The 19,519-nt window shown below is 46.0% G+C and overlaps 1 protein-coding gene across 1 annotated transcript in view; it reads right to left on the reverse strand.

The window, feature by feature from the left end:
* DTD1 (D-aminoacyl-tRNA deacylase 1) overlaps positions 1 to 19,519 on the reverse strand; it is a 77,113-nt gene that overhangs the window by 56,349 nt on the left and 1,245 nt on the right. The window contains exons 2-4 of the mRNA XM_040247982.1: positions 15,135 to 15,225; positions 12,815 to 13,050; positions 5,582 to 5,688 (exon numbers count right to left, since the gene is read on the reverse strand). Of these exons, the coding sequence (XP_040103916.1) occupies positions 5,582 to 5,688; positions 12,815 to 13,050; positions 15,135 to 15,225 (434 nt within the window). The remainder of the gene's footprint in view (positions 1 to 5,581; positions 5,689 to 12,814; positions 13,051 to 15,134; positions 15,226 to 19,519) is intronic.

Genomic DNA, 19,519 nt, shown 5'->3' on the forward strand with positions numbered 1-19,519 from the left:
GGTGACTCATTGGAAAAGACTCCAATGCTGGGAGGGATTGGGGGCAGGAGGAAAAGGGGACGACAGAGGATGAGATGGCTGGATGGCATCACCGACTCGATGGACTTGAGTCTGAGTGAACTCCGGGAGTTGGTGATGGACAGGGAGGCCTGGTGTGCTGCAACTCACAGGGTTGCAAAGAGTCGGACACGACTGAGCGACTGAACTGAACTGAACTGAACTGTCCAGTCTTCCTAATGTCATTCATTGAAGAGACTTTTCCCATTTTATATTCCTGCTGGCTCTGTCAGAGATGAACTGACCATGTGAGTGTGGCCAAAAGGGAGCCCTCACGCACTGTTGGTGGGGATATAAATTGGTGTGGTCACTATGTAAAACAGTTTGGAGATGTCTCAAAAAATTAATAGAACTCCCATAAGATCCAGCAATTTCACTTCAGGATATACAACCAAAGAAAACAAAACACTAATTGAAAGAGATGTATGCACCTCTATGTTCACTGCAGCATCATTCACACCAGGCAAGATATGGAAGCAACCTGAGTGCCCATCAATATATGAATGAATAAAGACGATGTGGTTATAAATACACAATGGGAGATTAATCAGCCGTAAAAAAAGAATGAAATCTTGCCATTTGCAACAACATGAATGGATCTAGATGTTATCATGCTAAGTGAAATAAGTCAGGCAGAGAAAGACAAATACCACATGATTTAACTTATATGTGAACTCTAAAAAACAAACAAAGCAAAACAGAAACAGATCATAGATACAAAGAACAAACAGGTAGTTGCCAGAAAGGGAGAGAGGTGGGAAAAGGAAATGAAGACGACCAAGGAACAAATTCCCATTTACAAAATAACTAAGTCACAGGAACATAGTACAGAGAGTAGGGAATATAGTCAATACTGTAATTTTGTATGGTGACAGATGGTTACTAGAATTATCACAGTGATCATTCAGTAATGTATTTAAATGTCGAATTGCTATGTTGTATACCTGAAACTAACAACATATATCAATCATACCTCTATCAATAAAATAGATAAATAGATAATGTAACCTTAACAAAAAGACACTGTTAATATCTATTAATGGTCAAAAAAGGAGGTTAACATTGTAAGACACTTTTATTTTCATATGTCGCCCTTATGAATCTAACCTTTTACTCAACAAAATTGTTTCCCACCTGTCAAACACAAACCATGTTTCTAACTGTGACATACAAAGGCTCTGGAGACAGGCCAGTGATTCCCAGAACCTGGAAAAATACAACAGGATGAGTAAGCCCTGAAGGATAGCTTCGCAAGCCTGTACCAAGGGATTCTGGTCAACACCATCCAACGCTCAGGGAAAACAAGAACACACAGACCTGTAAACCTCAGTGCAATTACAAGTGGACTGAAGGTCAATGGCAAGGACACGAACCCATTTCTAGATCAGCTGACTCCTGGAGGACCAAGTTCCACCCACTGATCTGAGAGGTGTTGAGGCTTCATTTCTTTGAACAGATCATGTTATAGATCAGAAAAATGGTAGTTAAGGAAGTTGCGTCAGAAGAAACCTGAGACAGGATGACCTGAAAGACTGTCTTCTGCTGGAACCCAGTTCGCTTACTTAGTAGCCACGTCCCATGACCTTGAACAGGTCAAGGAGAGAATTGAGCTTCCCGCCTCTTGTGGTGCTTGAGGGTCCACAACATGGATACAAAGCTCAGAAACTGTTAGTTCTCAACTGTGTTTCTATTAACAATGATAATCTGCTATGTACTATAATCCTCCTTCAGGTGGAATAATTTCATTTTTCAACAGTGAGGTTTACTTTTAGATTACACATTTCAAAAAAAAGAAAAGAAAAACAACATTCTCAACACATTTTTTTCTTCCAATTTGTATTGGTATATAGTTGATTTACCAAGTTGTGTTACTTTCAAGTGTACATCAAAGTGAATCAGCTATACATACACATATACCCACTCTTTCTTTTTTTAGATTCTTTTGCCACCCAGGCTGTTATGGAGTATTGAGTAGAGTACCCTGTGCTATACAGCAGGTTCTCATTAATTGTCTTATTTTATATAGAGTTCACTTCCTTTAAAGAAACATCTAGAAAGAAGAGCAGAGCTACTAGGCACAGAGAGAAGGCTCATTAAAAGTTTATGAATCCAGGTCTGGCCAACCTGTAAACAAGCAGACTATTTGGCTATGGAGCTGATTACCTCTCACACTATTAGAAGCCCCTTATAAGTTAAACTGATCTTCCCAGGTGGTGAAGAATGTGCCAATGCAGGAGACACAAGAGACGTGGGTTTAATCCCTGTCAGGAAGATCCCCTGGAGGAGGGCATGGCAACCCACTCCAGCATTCCTGCCTGGAGAACCCACGGAGAGAGGAGCCTGGAGGGCTACAGTTCACAGGTCTCCAAGAACTGGACACAACTGAAGCAACTTAGCATGCACTTGTTCCACGGCACGTGGGATCTTGGTTCCCCGACCAGGGATCAAACCCACGTCCCCTGCATCACAAAATGGATTCTTAATCCCTGGACCAGCAGAGAAGTCCCTCAATTTTTAAAAAACATATAAACCTTCTCTGTACCAGAATGTATTAGAGACAGCAGATCCAGAGAGTGGGAGACAGATCAATGAGTTACATACCAACTGACAGTCTTAGGTTTATATAACTGGAATCACACTGCATGTATTCTTTGGAGATGTGTTTGTTTCATATAACAGCACAGCTGCTGTTTTCCACGTAAGTTCACAGATCTCCACTGTGTTCAATTTTTAAAACTAACCAGCCAGTTCTCATAACACCTTTGATGAGAACCCACTTCTTGACCTGATCTGAAACACCATCTTTATTACAAACCAAACTTCTCATCAATAATCAGGCTCCCTTCCAGGCCTCTCATCTCCTCGGTGATCAGTTTCTCTCTTGCTCAGCCAGCACCATCTGTTTTCATTACTGTGACATTGTAATATTACATTTTATATCTAGGAAGGCCACGTATGCTCCATGAGGCAACAGACACATGACGCTCAGCATTGCTAATTATTAGAGAAATGTAAATGAAAAGTCCAGGGAGGTATCACCTCACACCAATCAGAATGGCCACCTCAAAAAACCAACAATAAATGCTGGAGAGGGTGTGGAGAATAGGGAATCCTCCTACACTGTTGTTGGGAATATAAGCTGGTACAGCCACTATGGAGAATAGTGTGAAGGTTCCTCAGAAAACGAGAAATAGAGTTATGACACGATCCAGCAGCCTTACTCTGGGGCATGCATCTGGAGAAAATTGTAATTCAAAAAGATACATTCACCTCAATGCTCACAGCAGCACTGAATATTCACAATAGCCAAGACCTGGAAGCAACCTAAATGCCCATTGACAGAGGAATGGATAAAGAACTGGGGTGTGTGTGTGTGTGTGTTTGTGTGTGTGTGTGTGTGTGTGTGTGTGTAATGGAGTATTACTCAGCCATAAAAAAGAATGGAAATCATGTCATCTGTAGCAACATGAATGGACCTGGAGATCATCATACTAAGTGAAGGAAGTCAGAGAGAGAGAGACAAATGCCATATAATATCCCTCACATGTGGAATCTAAAATATGACACAAATGAACTTGCCTACGAAACAGACAGTCTCACAGACACAAGGGGTTGTGGTTGGCAAGGGGGAGGGAAGTGGAGGAGGGATGGAGGAGGAGTCTGGGGTCAGCAGATGCAAACTATGATATACAGAATGAATAAACAACAAGGTCCTACTGTACAGCACAGGAACTATACTCAATATCCTATGACAAACCATAATGGAAAAGAGAATGGAAAACAATATATATATGTCAAGTTGAATCACTATGCCATACACCAGAAATTAACCATACTTGTAAATCAACTATACTTCGACAAAATATTTTTTTTAATGGTTTGGACAGTATAAAGAGAAATGACAAATTCATGTCAATAATATAAATTTTTAATTTGTCTTTGGTTAGAATGGTATTAAACAGCAAATAAAAAGCACAATAAGTCCAGAGACCATGGATGAAAGTGAAAAGCTTTACATTGTAGTAACTTTCAGCTCAGTTCAGTCATTCAGTCATGTCCGACTCTTTGCGACCCCATGGACTGTAGCATGCTGGACTTCCCTGTCCATCACCAACTCCCAGAGCTTACTCAAACTCGTGTCCATTGAGTCGGTGATGCCATCTCAACCACCTCACCCTCTGTCATCTCCTCCTTTCGCCTTTAATCTTTCCCAGCATCAGGGTCTTTTCCAAGGAGTCAGTCCTTCACATCAGGTGGCCAAAGTATTAGAGCTTCAGCTTCAGCATCAGTACTTACAATGAATATTCAGGACTGATTTCCTTTAGGACGGACTGGTTGGATCTCCTTGAAGTCCAAGGGACTCTCAAGAGTCTTCTCCAACACCACAGTTCAAAAGCATCAGTTCTTTGGCACTCAGCTTTCTTTATGATCCAACTCTCACATCCATACTTGGACCTTTGTAGTAACTTTACAGGCACTCTTTCCTGCTTTTTGAGCAAGGAGTCCGGTATTTTGTCTGCAGGTGATCTGGCCAGCCCTTAGATGTCCAAGGTAACAGACCTCATCAAGGTACACGCTAGGGCACGGGTCCCTACCTCTGTAGCTCACATTCGTGGTTCCAGCTGTGGCTTCAGACCAGAATCTCCTCTGACCCCACCCCAGAGAATCTGTGTCATTGGTCTGGGTACTGCCAGGCAGTGGGAATGCTGATTTCTCCCGTTACTTTGCTGCATGTCAGAGGCTGAGAACCAGCAGCTTGGATTAAGGCTAGCAGGTACCGAGCATACCTGCCCACTGAAAATCAGTAACAAGAAAGAAAGGCTCTGTTCCCCTTAGAAATGGTAACTCCGAACAGGGTACCAAGCTTCAGGTTTATATAATGCTCCCCCAAGCCCCCACAGCCTTCCCTTCATGGCGTCCTAGGAGGAGGGGAGGAAGATGGAACTATCTCCTGAGCTCTCATGCCTCCTGCCCACCTGCCTCTCAAAGGTCACTAAGTGGCTGCGTTAATCACAGCCTTCAGAAGCTCCAAGCACCTACCAGAAGCCCACAGCACACAAGGGCTAGCACAGATTTCCTTTTTCTCTTTGAATTAAATTTTTTTCTGAAGGCTGACAGAGTTGGCAGCAAATCCAGGTCAGACGTTGCTTTAGGAAATAGGATTCAGAAAGAACCTCCGGTAGCACATGTACCCACACCTGGGATAAACCCACTCCACACACATTCCACACTTGGGCACCGGAGCTGTGGGCAAGGGGAGCTATGCCGCTCCGCTGCTGCCACCCAGTGGCCAGCGGGTGCCACAGCACCACCCCGGAGCTGCCCGGAGGAGGGACTGGGCAGTGTCACGGATTCTGAGTCAGGAGGTGGCCAGCCATAGCACAGAGGAGATGCAGGACAATAGGTGTGTTCTTGGGAAAGGATATAGGAAGACAAAACCCTAGGTTCCTGCAGTGAAGAGTTGTCTCCACCCCAGACTGAGACAAGCTCCAGGAACTAAGTCAAAGCCTGGTTCTGGGCTTACCTGCTTCGGGTCGGAGGCAGCAGCACCAGGGGCTGGAGATTCCAGTTCTATGGTGACAGGCCCGTCGTTCTGAATGTGAACTTGCATGTAGGCACCGAACTTGCCATCTGTAAGAGCAATGGCAGCCATTACAAGAGGCTCTCTGCCATCAGTACAATCGGAAACCTGGGAGCAGGGCCGGACAGCACCGGAATAAGGGAGACACAAGACCACACACAGCAGAGGGGCCCTGTGTGCCCTGCAGCCCTGCAGCCCTGGCAAGCAGGTGGGCCGGGGAAATCATGTGTTAACAGGACTGTGAAGCCATGAGGACATGAAGTGTATCAACACTTTGGAGGGCAAAGAATTTGGTAAAGTTCAAGTTGAACCAACACCACAACTCTGGAATTCCACTTTGGGGCAGACAGCCCAGTGTCCTGGGGTCTCGTCGGGGGACAGATGGGCACAGGGGGCTGATGAAAGCACTGTTTGACCTTGAGAATCCTGACCCTGGAGGCCAGAGAAGGGTGAGAGGTCCCCAGCCCCTCCTTAGAAGATGGAGAGGGAGTGAGAGGGGCTCCCTGGAGGAGGCTCCACAGGGCACAGGACTTGAAAGGCCACGGGATTCAGGGCCCCAGCCAGCTCTGAGGCCTCTGCGTCCCTCCTGTGACACAGGGAGACCAGCGAGAGGACTGAGGTTGAGATGCAAGTTGCAGGAGCAGGGGAGTGCTCCTGAGTGCAGTCAGGGTCTACTCTCTGCATCACGGTCTGAGGGACCACGCCTGCCTGCCCATCCCTGGGGGTCACGGTGCAATGCAGCTCAGACGGGCTCTCAAGACGTGGAGAAGAGACACCTGCTTGGTTCTTCACTCCAGTGGTCCCCACAGTCCCCTGGGGAGGAGCCCTCGCTTCACATGGAGCACCCTTCACAGGATGGACAACCTCTGGGGGACAGGCCAAGAAGGCAGCCCAGGAGCCCCTTGGGGCTCCCCCCTCCAGAGTGGCTCAGCCCTGGGGCCCCCGGACACCAGAGCCACCACAGCAGCAAGGGGCCCCTCCAATGATCCGTGACCTCATGGAGGGTCCTGGCAGAACAGGCTTGGGCAGTGGCGCGGGCGACTAAGAGAAGCCAAGCTACTCGCCATTTTTAGAGGCGACATGGCTCTAGTTCCCGCTGGGCAGCCAGTCGTGCTCGGATGACGGTGGCTTCCTGTGGCCTCCACTTAGATTAAAGTGGCCGTTCAGATCCACAGAGCTTTTGTGCTACCCCTGTCAGGAAAGCTAAAAAGACATCAGCTGGGGAGGAAATCATGTGTTTAATTGCAGGCTAAAAATTATGGCTACAATTAGGAGCAACTTTCAGCCGCTGCTCTCCTCAGGGAAGCTGAAGGCAGGCTCAGGAGGAAAGGAATTATTTCCGACCTTGAATTTCTGTTGCCAAGATATACAGCATATGCTTCACCCCGTTTATCATTCTAAGTAGCAAGAAATTTATTTTCTTTGCCTGTTTTTCTTCAGTTAAGAACAGAACTATTGTGTGCCTTTCCACTGATACGGACAATAAATCCAAAGACATGTTTCAAGAAGTCTTAAAATGGTAATTTTTTTTTTCCCAGTCCAGCTCAGAGTAAAGCCCCCAAGAAAAATTACAATGGTTAGGAAAAATAAAAACATTAAAAAAAATAATAATAATGTCAAAAGGCAGGAACTTATCTACAAAACTACATCTGGGCTCCAGTGGTGATATAATCAGGTTGCTCTGAAATATAAGTCCCACATGTTTCCAGTAGGGACACTCCCCACCGGGGCCAACCCTGCAGGGTCCAAGGGCCCTACCAGCCCCAAACCACAGCGCTCCATGTACCGACAAAGGCTGATGTCCATGCCCCTGATGTCAATGCCTGACAGCCTGCCGACCTCCACCAGGAAGCCACACCCTGCCTCTCTGTGGCCTGGTGTCTTTCAGGATGACCAGCCACCACAAGGAGCATGCATGTGAGTACAGGCAGGGCACTGGCTCAGAGCCCAGCAAATCAGCATGCAGGAAAACTGGTCACTCTTTTTTTTATATATATATCTATGTGTGTATGCATGCATTCATTTGGCTGGACCAGGTCTTAGTTACAGCACGCAGGCTCTTTCATCTTCCTCACATCATGGAAGATCTTTACTAGTGGCATATGAACTCTCAGTGGCAGCACAGGAGATCTAGCTCCCTGACCTGGGATTGAACTCGGGCCCCCTGCATTGGGAGCTCAGAGTCTTAGCCACTTGACCACTAGGAAAGTCTCTAAAGGCAATTTTTAAAAAATAAGACACAGGTATAGGTGGAAAGAAACTCCTTTCACCCTGGTCACCATCCAAAGACAGGAAATGACTGAGCGTGAAAGGAAAAGTTTGAATCTTTCAGCAGGGGAAGCAGGAATAGTTTAAAAAACTTCATGGACTCGGGGTCTACAGATTTAGATCTCAACAAAGATGTGACTCCCCCATCGAGAATTCCTAGATTTACATGAACAGTAATGCCTCTGGCATCGTAGCACTGGCCAAAGTTTATAATACAGGCTTCCACTGAAAGTTTACTCATGTGATGAAAATGTTTTAAGTATTAATAGTAAAAAGAGAAGAAAATTAAGCAAACCCATAAAAAATTAAACCCTAACCATAAAGGAAAGAGTTGATGTGGTCTTCCTCCTTTGGGCACTTTCTCTGCAAGATGAACTTGTCAGGGCTGGGAAATGCCCAGAGGGAATATGGGTCGGGATGCGGGGTGGAGGGCAGTCAGAAGTCTCCTGCACTCCTTAAACAACCTTCCACATTCCTCTAGCTCTCTGCCACCCACCACGGATCAGACCTGCAGGGAATACATACGTAGCTCTTTTTAATCCCGTGGAGGCTCCTGATTTGTTGAACAAAGCTGACAGGTAAGCGCTTTCCTGGACTGAGCACAAAACGGCTAAGAGTGGGAACGAGATGCTGGAGAGTAAAGATCCCTCTTTTCAACTGTTCCATTCCAGTATCACATTTATTTTTGTTTCCTAATTATAAAAGCAACACATGCTCAGAACTCAACTCTGAGAATGGTTAAGGACACCCGCTACGTGGTACTTTTAGCGTTCAGCTGAAAGATGGAGGCTCCTGGGTGGGGGGTGGGGTGGGGCTGCAGGGCACCACATGAGAACTCAGCATCCGGCGAAGCCCACTCAGGTTGGGGGTGTCCATGAAGTGCCCTCAGCCTCAGGCTCATTCTGCAAGAGAGGGGAGGACTAAGGATTTGTGCGCTGGGTTTCTCCCCCAAAGCAAGTATTTGAAGGGAAGGCAGAGGATGAGAAAAACCCTCTGAGAACAGCAGAGGTATGAACTGTGGAGGATGAAAGATAGTCACAGACTCTGACGTTTCTTCCACTGCAGGCAGGTCTCCACTCTTCCTCCAGAATCTGGGTGGCTGAGTAACTGCCCTGACCAACAGCACGTGGGGCATGACACAGGCCACTTTCCAGGCCTGCCTGTGGGGCTGGTGCTTCCACTTCCTGCTCCGTGAAGCATCCCCTTCTGGTTGGGGAAGCCAGGCACCACTGTAAAAATCCAGCTACTCCAATACAGCTGGGCTGGGAGAAGCCAAGCAACGTGGGGAGCCCAGGGGAATGAGATGAGGCGGGGCACAGAAACAAGATGAACAGAGGCTGTCCCAGAAGCAGATCCCCAGCCCCAGCCAGCACCGTGGCCGCCACCTAGCAGCGTAGACCCCGCCACGGGTTTCCACCATGAAGGCAGGGCAACCCGTGCTAGCTGCCCAGTCATGTCCAACTCTTTGCGACCCCATGGACTGCAGCCTGGCCAGCTCCTCTGTCCATGGGATTCTCCAGCCAAGAATACTGGAGTAGGCTGTCAGGCCCTCCTCCAGGGGATCTTCCCAACTCAGGGATCGAACCCAGGTCTCCTGCATTGCAGGACGATTCTTTATCGTCTGAGCCAAGAAATCCCTCAGGCTGATCTGGGTCTGGGACAAGTGCCCAGCCAAGCCCTTCCAAGATTCCTGACCTGCAAAATCGTGATGAAGACAGTCTTTTTTTGTTTGTTTTTACTTGAAAATACTGGATTTAGTAGAAAATATCACATTGTAAACAAGTCCATTGATCCATTAGCTTAAAACAGAATGACAGCACAATCACGCCTAAAAGCTAAAGATGAAACACTGGTACCAAACACAGCACTTAAAGACAGGCCTGAGCTAGGCTCTGAAAGATCTTTCCCAGAATCAGAGGCAGCGGCAGCTTCCAACTGGCACAAAAACAGGGAGGAGGAGGAGACATCCAAACCGTCAAGGCACAGGAAATGAGAGCAGTACACGCATCTTGAGAACAAAGAGTGAAGGAGCGAGGGGCAAAAGCATCGTGTTTCCTGATGTACTGGGGACCTGAGACCATGCCACATGAAGCCAGGAGGGTTAGAAGGAAAGGGTATTTTACGTGGGGAAAGGATATTAGGCAACTTAGAAGAAATTGGTGTGTTCTGGGCACTTAGCTCTTAGGGATGCAGACATGTAACCTGGGAGGGGATGGATGTCAACCTGTGGTCATTTCACAGTACATACATACATCAAGTCACTAAACCTAACAGTGTTACAGGTCAGTTACATCTCAAAAGAACTGGACATTTCTTTTTAATTTCTTGGCATCAGGTTTAAATTTTTTAATTTTCAAATTAAACTACATTGTCTTAAAGTCACTGAAGAGACCCTGAAAACCTTTCAAGAAAGAAAATGTATTCAGCAGTTCCTGTTCCTTCAGCTCACAGAGGACTTTCCACGTTGAAAGTGAAAGCCAGAATCTCAAAATTAACCCAACGACAGTGAGCGTGTGAAACATGTTCCCTCCACTTTGTTCCACTACAGAAGAGCAAGCGAGGCACGGGAGATAACTGTAGGGCCTCTGAAAGCCCAAAGGAGCTGAAAATAAATTCTGATTAAAACCCCTGGCATCATCCATGTTGGCTTTTCATCAAAATTATCTGATGCATCATATCCCATAAGCTTAAATTCTGATGCATTATAAAATTATAGTGTTTACAGTACACTGCTTCAGGCACTTCACATAATGACCTGGACAAAATACACATCTTTTCAAAAAGTAAGAGCTGTTTTCAGGAACACAAAGCACTTAACGGTACATGGAACACTTGTGTTGAAGGGCTTAGAGGAAAGTGGCCTTGTTTTCACCCACACGTTCCCTGACAACCATCACTCATGGCCCACAGAAAGGGCTCTCTCTCATGCTTCTGTGATATTCCTGGTGCTCATCCTTCTAAGGAACTTGGTGCAGCCTCAAACACATCTGAGGCTACTCAGAAATAGGATGATTCTACACGGCAGGCAGATGACACAATGCTGGCAGCAGTTAATCCCTGACTCAGCAAAGAAACATCATTACTCAAAGCACTGAACTGCTAATTGGGGGAAGAACCTTGTTTGTAGCAAAGCCATGTCAGACAGAGGACCCCAGTGGACATCCACAACCAGACTTGTCCATGGAATTCTAAACTGGGATGTTCCCAGACGAGGTACATGTATTCCTTCTCTACCAGGACCCAAGTAAAGGGCAGGACTTAACTTAAGGTGGGAGGGTCCTGATCACACGGAACCCATCTGTCCTTTTGGCAAATGGACACTTCACATAAGAGGAAATTTTAAATTAAAAGAAATACCAGTGAGGAGCTTGGACAAAACTCCTCTGAACACGACCGATCTGAGGAGCTGATGGCCCTTGAGGTGGGGTTCTGCTACAGAACTCCAGAGTCAGGTCGTGACTTTTATCACTTATGGCTGAAAACAGGCCCAATAAAAAAGGGACCTGGGTTTGTTTAACCCAGAGAGAGAAAGTTAAAGAATAGGAAAAACTATAGAATTAACTGGTGACAACAGCTGAATGTCTACAGGAGGCTGACAGCAGCAGCAGACACAGTTGTGGTTGATCAGACACAGAAGTGGTCATCCTACGGTCCCACCCTGAGGTTCATCACCAAAGGAGGCTAAATACGCTTTCCCAGTAGCTGAAACAAAAGGCACACTAGGATGGTCTACATGCAACTCGTCCCCTGAAACATGAAAACAGACTAGAGGCGAATGGCCCTCAGAAGAAATTTCATCATGTTGGATTCACAGTTCTCTACAGTCCAGGCCCACTCTTCTCAGGCATTTTCTAGGCTCCCTCTTGGTCGATGAAGCTTGGCTGGCATCTCCCACAACCAGCAGTTGAGTCTACACTGTTCACATGCCAGCAGAGAGCCACACACGGCGAGCGGGTGCTGGAAACGGGGTGGGCCTGGATCGAGGTGCGCCGTGAGCAGGAAAGCTTCAGTACAAGGCAGGGAAGGGAGAGCTCATCAGGAACTCTCTACACTGACCGCGGGGTCAAATCAGAACCCTGGGGCTGTCCTGTGCGCTAGTTTCGCTTTTCTTTTCCCTGTTTTTAGTATGGCTCCTAGAAATTTAAGAAGACATGCGATCCCCTCTGTGGCCGGCAGTTCATTCCTCTTGTCAGCCAGGCTGAACAACCAAAACAAAGCACCCCACATCCTGTACACTGCTGCACCACGACACACGTCAAACGTGGACAGAAGCACGGAGAAGGGTGAGAGGCACCACGTGGCCTTCAGAGGACACACACTGCAGCAGCAGGGGTAGCGGCTCCAGTGTAGTTTCAACAAAATAATAAACTGTCACACAGCACAGGGGAGCTCAGCTCAGGGCTCTGTGATGACCTAGATGGGTGGGATGAGGTAGGGCGGGAGGGAGGTCCAAGAGGGAGGGGATATATGTGTGTGTGCGTGCTAAGTCGCTTCAGTCAGGCCAGACTGTGCAATCCCATGGACTGTAGCCCACCAGGCTCCTCTGTCCATGGGATTCTCTAGTCAAGAATACTGGAGTGGGTCGTCATTTCCTCCTCCAGAGGATCTTCCCCACCCAGGGATCGAGCCCGCATCTCTTACGTCTCCTGCACTGGCATGCAGGTTCTACCTACTGAACCACCTGGGAAGCCCACATATATATACATATAGCTGGTTCTGGTTGTACAGCAGAAACTAACACAACATTATAAAGCAATTATACCCCAATTACAAAAAAAAAAAAGAAGCAATAAATATAAACAGCGAACTTTCTGGAAAGGAAATGTTCCATCTGCAGACTGTTGGTCCCCTGCTGGAAAATGTCCTGGGGACACTGCCCCACCCCATTCCCTGGGGGACCCCACCTACCTTTGATGAGCTCCGGCCTGTAGGCCTTGCGCAGCTGCTCCAGGAAGCCCTGGTAGAAGGACTCAGCCTGCTCTGCAGGCATGGCCAGGTGGAAGTCAGGCTTGTTCCCCTTGAGGACACACTGCAGGGTGAACTGGCTGACGCACAGCACCTCGTACTGCTTGTCCATCACACTCTTCGACCAGTGTTTCCCACTTTCATCCTCAAACACACGCAGATTTAAGATCTTCCGGACCCTGGGGGAAAAGCCGGGTAAGAGCTACCTAGAGAACTGCAAGACCCCAGACACACCCATGCCCCTAAAATGTCACCAGTGCTCTGCAGACGGGGGACACTGTGCTGGCTCCATCGCCTACAGGACGATGACCTCGGGCAAGTTCCTTTCCTCCCTGCGCCTCATCAGTAAAAAGTGAAAGTGCTGGTCACTAAGTTGTGTCAGACTCTTCTGGACCCCGTGGACTGTAGCCCGCCAGGCAAGAATACTGGAGTGGGTTGCCATTTCCTTCTGCAGGGGTTCTTCCCCACCCAAGAATCTAACCTGGGCCTCCCGCATTGTGGGCAAACTCTTTACCGTCTGAGCCCTTCAGTAATGGGACAGTAACAGTGCTTTATTTTCTTTTATCAGCCCCTCTAATTCACAGCAGCTTCCAGTGGGAATCGGAGCTGAGATGACGAGCCCTTCTTCACTACCTGCTCCTTCAAGCTGGGGTTGTATCAAAACATGAGCTCAGTTCTATTTTCTAGAGAATTCAATCTTTACACAGGGGTAAATGACCCTTTTTAACAATTCAGCAAATACTCTGGAGAAAACTCATGGTCAGTGCAGAAATGCAGGAAGATCTGGGGAGAGACATTTTGACAACCATGTCACAGGCTCCTTATAGCCAGAGGGCTTTCCCTGTATGTGGGGAGGACAAAGGACACCCACCTCAGCAAGGAAGAGGACTGGCTAACATTTATAAGGTCAGACTTACAAATAACAACTACCTCCATGAAAGCTGCAATTCCACCCTCTGAACCCACCTGTGTGCATGATGCTGAAGACATGTTCAGAGCCTCTACAAATGCTCGCTCACCACCACTTTTGTAGGCACCCTCTGCAGGGCACATGTCCATGGCCCCTTCTCCATGGCCAAGGTCCACCTTCTGTCGAGTCCTCTCTCTGAACCACCAAGTTACGTACTAGCTCCCAGGCCCCAGCTTTTAGCCACTACACCACCCCCACCTCCTGTGTATCTAAGGGACAGCTATGGAAACACCAACATTCGTGAAGTAGTACTGAATGGTCCTTGCCAGTCAGTAACACCTTAGCGGGAATTCGGTTCCAAGTCTAGTTTTCAACCTAACACAAAAGGAACTACTGGGCGCTGCTGCACCTTTGCTCTGGGCACCAAAGGGCAGAGAGAAAACAGATCCAAGCTTCGGAAGAAAGTGTGCCAGGTAGTGCTGGGGAGAGGAAACATGAGGACAGGCCAGTCAGGCAACAACAGTGACAAAGCTCTCACCTCAGAAGAGAGAGCACCGGCTTCCAGGTCGGGCGGCCCAGGTTCTAGTCTGGAGTCAGGCTTTGTGCTACACACACGTGCACGACAGCAGGTAACATAACCTGCTGACCTGCAGATCCTCATGTGTCCAGTGAACAACTGAGCATTTCTGACATGTGTAACAGGGCCCAGACAGTGCATCTCAAATTGGAAACATCAACTATTCATAAGAAAAGAGGCTCAGTGTTTGCATTAGGAGAACGGCTCGAGGCTGCAAGAGCACACAGGGAGAGGCTGAGCTGTGCTCCAGCCCGCCACTGATGTCACCCGCCAAGTGACGGCTCTTCCTGCCCTCCTCGTCCGTGACACAGAGGTGGCCACACTGCATTGAAAGGGACACAGATGAAAGTGACAGAGGCTCACTTTACAGGAGCAAAACACTACGGAAGTTCCATATGTGTGTGTGTATACGTGTGTGTGTGTGTGTGTGTATATATATGTGTGTGTATCTTTTTTTAAAGTTCTGTTATATATTTATTTGGCTGCACCGGGTCTTAGTAGCAGCACACAGAATCTTCAATCTTCTTTTTGGCATATGGAAGATCTTCAGTTGCAGCATGTGAGATCTAGTTACCTGACCAGGGATTGAACCTGGGGACCCTGCATGGAGAGCACGAAGTCTCAGCCACTGGACCACCAGGGAAGTGCCTATATATACATACATGTATATGTCTGTGTGTATTTATTATATAAAGAACTAGCCAGCTAGCTGGACAACCAGCACGTGTCCCACCAGAACAGCAGTGATGTGGAATGTAAGATAAGATGCCTCTTACATGTGCTCCAGTTCCTTCTGCGTATCTTCCAAGGAAATACCCAGCAACACGCAGATGCCCCGTCCAATGGCGCTTATCTGCTCTCCTCCAACTGGCAAGGCAACAAAAGGGAAAAGAGATTCAGAACCAGGCAGGTGCCATGAAGCACGTTTGAGTATCCACAGGAAAACTCAAACACTGCACTTGTAGGTACTGAAACATATAAGAGCTTACATTAACTCAGTATGATGATCATAGCTGCCCATTCTGATTTTACATCTGGAATGAATGAGTTGTGAAGTGAGCGACTGTGGCACACGATTTTCAGGCCTCATGTTCATTTGTGTTACCATGAGTGACACACCTGAAATTTTCTATGAGTCTTGCCCATCTGTAACAACGGAGCTTTCCTCCCAGAGAATCCAGCTTAGCTCTGTTAGTTCAGAAAGGAAGTACTTGCTTTTCTTGAAAATCAGCAAACTGGGTAACACAATACAGAATGCAAAAACATTTATGTCATAGAAAATAAATGATTCCTCTACTAACTGCAGAAAAGAGAAATATACATAAAAAATACAGCTTAAAAGTTAAGCTTCAAGTCAGCAAACTTCTATTATTTCCCAGTTTATTACTAATGTTGCATTATAAGCCAATAACCTCCAAATCTTTCTGAATGATGCACCCTACCCATAAAAAAGAAAAGTCTCTGAGCACAGATTTCTATTTCAAATATCTGCGTGTATGTAGAGTCAGCTGTACACTCTGGGCTTCCCTGGTGGCTCAGTGGTAAAGAACCCACCTGCCAGTGCAGCAGATGCAGGTTCCATCCCTCGGCTAGGAAGATCCCCAGGAGAAGGAAACGGCAACCCACTCCAGCGTTTTTGCCTGGGAAATCCCATGGACAGAGAAGCTGGGTAGACTACAGTCTACAGGGTCGCAAGAGTCAGATACAACTTAGGGACTAAACAACAAGTACACCATACTACCATTTCATCAATGGTGGCACATTACTTAAGCAAGAAACATATTATGGGGGTCAGACTAAAGCCATATTTCAAATGTTTATCTTCATAATTTTCAATTTTAGGGCCAACTCGTTACTGAAGCTCATTAGATTATTGATGTTTGGTTAGTTTATTCTGTACTGACCTAGTGTTCCAATCCAGAGAAGGGTCAACTCTGCCATGTTTTTGCTGTCTGCTTCTGCTGGATAATAATATCCATAAATGTTCCTCATAAGGCATCACATACTGTGCCATGTCCCACATCCTGCAAGCTCAGGAAAGAATGAAAAACCCCCCATTCCTGCAGGCATCTGACAAGGGACCACCTGACAATCAGAAACCAGGAAAGTACATGCCTTGACTTATTCCTTAAACTCTTTTTACAGCTTAACGTCTCTTATTTTTATGCTTAAAAAACCAAACATTTTAATATTTTCTTCTGTGCTTTTTTTTTATAATGGACTATGAGTGACGAACCACTGACTCAAAACATGAAACCAAAATCATCTATCCTGACATAAGCAGTAAACACTCAGGGTTGTTTGCCTGTTTGTATGGCTTTAGAAAACTTTGGCTCTATTTGTTCTTTAATTAAATCCATATTATTTTCTTACAATATCAATATTTTTAAAAATTTTCCCCAGAGTATATTTTTAAAACTGAAAAACTGATTATTGAACTATGTCCACCATTAAAGTAATGCCATATGCATTATAGAAATTTTTTTAAAAAACAGGAAAGAAGAAAAGAACACAGAACACCCAAAGACAAGCACTTTAGTATGTTACTGATTGATTTCCTTTTGAGATTTCCTCTACTCACAGATTTTACTCCGTATTTGTTCACAACTACCAAATAATATTGTATATAAATTTTTGTGCCTCGTCTTTTAACAGCACATGGGCATGTTTTCACGTTATGAGCTTTTCCTAAACATCTTTTAGTTGTGAAACAGCTGCATTCTATCCATGGACAGACGAACCATCCTATTTGGCCAGATAAATGGCTTGCTTTCAAGTTCTCACCACCATGGTGAAAATCTTTGTACACTAAAGTCCTTTTTTTTTTTTTTTACAAGTTTTTCCTGTATAGCATAGTGTTAGGTTCACAGCAAAATTGAACAGAAGGTACAGAGGCTTCCCTGCCCCCAGACAGTCCCCCCACCACCAACGTCCCTCATCAGATGGTACATTTGTCCCAAACAATGAACCTCCACGGACACGTCACCATTCAAAGTCCACAGTTTACATCAAGGGTCCCTCTTGGTGCTGTGCAGTCTACGGGTTTGAACAAATGTATAATGACATGTATCCACCATGACACTATCATACAGAGCAGTGTCACTGCCCTACGAGACCTCTGGGCTCTGCTGGTTCATCCCTCTAAAGCTTTTTCCATAAGTAGAATCAACTTCTTAGACAGAGCCTCAGAAGTAGAATCACTATTTGAAGTGTTTCAAATCACTATGTGCAGAGTTTCAACATTTTCATAATGTGGTGTTGTCCTAATAACTTATGCACCAAAGCCTTGAAATGACACTCCTTTTGGAGAAGTTATGTCCTTCCCTAGGGACAAATGGATTTCTAAGGGCAAAAACACAGGGCTAGGAAAGACCTGAGATATTTAGTCAATATAAATTTATTTTGTATAAATGTAAATTTATGTAGTTTATAAGTAAGCTAAAATAAATTTAGTTTATTTGATGCCATGTATGTTGGCACCATACGAGACCTCTTCTTTGAGAAGAATTCAGCACCTAATTAATCCATTCAAACCCAACCAATCTCTTTCCAACATTCTATGAATCTATTCAGATTTCAGCTCATAAAGCTGAGTGACGAATTTAAAAAAGAGGTATGTATGTATATGTAACTGATTCACTTTGCTATGCACCTGAAACACACCATTGTAAATTAACTATACTCCAATAAAATTTAAAGAAAAAGCTGAGTGATAGACATGGGGTTACTGTACTGTTCCATCCATGTAACCATATGAATATGTCTGAAATGTTCCGTCATTTTAAAGCTTTTAAAATTAGATGATCACAATAACCGTGCTAAGGCATCAATGTGCCCGACCATGTTCATAAAGGGGGCTACTACATAATATGACTCCTAATATTCTACTCTGTCACTCATAAAATCGGAAGTGACATTTTAGGGCCTTTGAAATAAAATGCCACTCACGAAAGGCCACATGGCAGTGGAGCCAGTCACATCCTAAAGCAATCAGAAAACCTGTTGTAATTCAAGTAGAACGCCTGGCTAACCAAAGGCTCCTCCAGCACTGTAAGAGAATTCCATCTTATTAACTCCTAATCACAGTTAGCATTCTTGCGTGTTTTTTTCTTTTTTTTTAACATGCAGGATGGTTTCTATGTTGTTTTTAACCCAAAGCATATAATTTAAATAGTAAACCAAAATCATTCAAACTATGCAGCTAATCTCACAGAATCATGTTTTTAATCAGATTGGCACAATGGAGAGTTGTTGGTTAGGACCAAAACTTAACATTCTGCAAAGTCTGCTCACTGCTCATGATGATCACATTGAGCAGACTGCAAAATTCTTCTCAAAAAAAAAAAAAAGCAATAAACCCCAGTTATACTATCCATTACTCCAGGACCATATCGCAAACCAGTTACCAAAACACCTTAGAAATCATGTTCTGAAAAGTAGAATCTCAGATCTAAATATACTGTTTTACCGAGTTTGATGGTTTCTTTAGGGGAGTTTGCTGTTTTGTTCTTAAAGCTATACTTTTTTGGACACAAAAACACGCGTTTGGTATACACTGGCTTGAGGGTAGGGTTATCTACAAGTGCCTGAAGGGAAACAATACTAGAATTCTGCCAATAAGAATAGGAAAGACTAGAAGACAACGTAGTCAGTCATTCCAAAAAATAAGTAAATGTTAACATCTTTATGATCTTGTCTGAGTTTTGAAACAATTCCCTTGTACCCACTAGTCATCTGGCCCCCTGATGTCCACACTAGACCACAAGTGACCAAGAGACAGACAGGGCTGCGTGGCTCGGTCCACGAGAGACTGGCGGAAAGAAACCTCCCGATGCTCCAGGGTCTCCCCGGGTCACGGGGGCGGACACGCTCAGAACCAGCCCCTGCGAACACCTGTCAGGAGCGCGCACCTCGCGGGGCGTCCAGCTCCAGGAAGACCGGGACACAGAGAAAACCCGGGGGGGTGGGGGGTAGAGAAAGGCACAAACGCCGAGGGGAGCGGCTGGGGAGGAGCTGCGCGCTCCGGAGACGCCCCCCCACGCGCAGTCCAGCAACACCCCGCGGAAGGGCGGGCCGGGGGACGCCCGGGAGCGCGGCCGTCCACGCTCCGAACAAAAGCAAGCGCCGCTGAAGACGACGGTCTCCGCGTCCCTCCGCGGAG

Source organism: Oryx dammah, unplaced genomic scaffold (assembly GCF_014754425.2).
Source record: "Oryx dammah isolate SB20612 unplaced genomic scaffold, SCBI_Odam_1.1 HiC_scaffold_10, whole genome shotgun sequence".
NCBI classification, from domain to species: Eukaryota; Metazoa; Chordata; class Mammalia; order Artiodactyla; family Bovidae; genus Oryx; species Oryx dammah.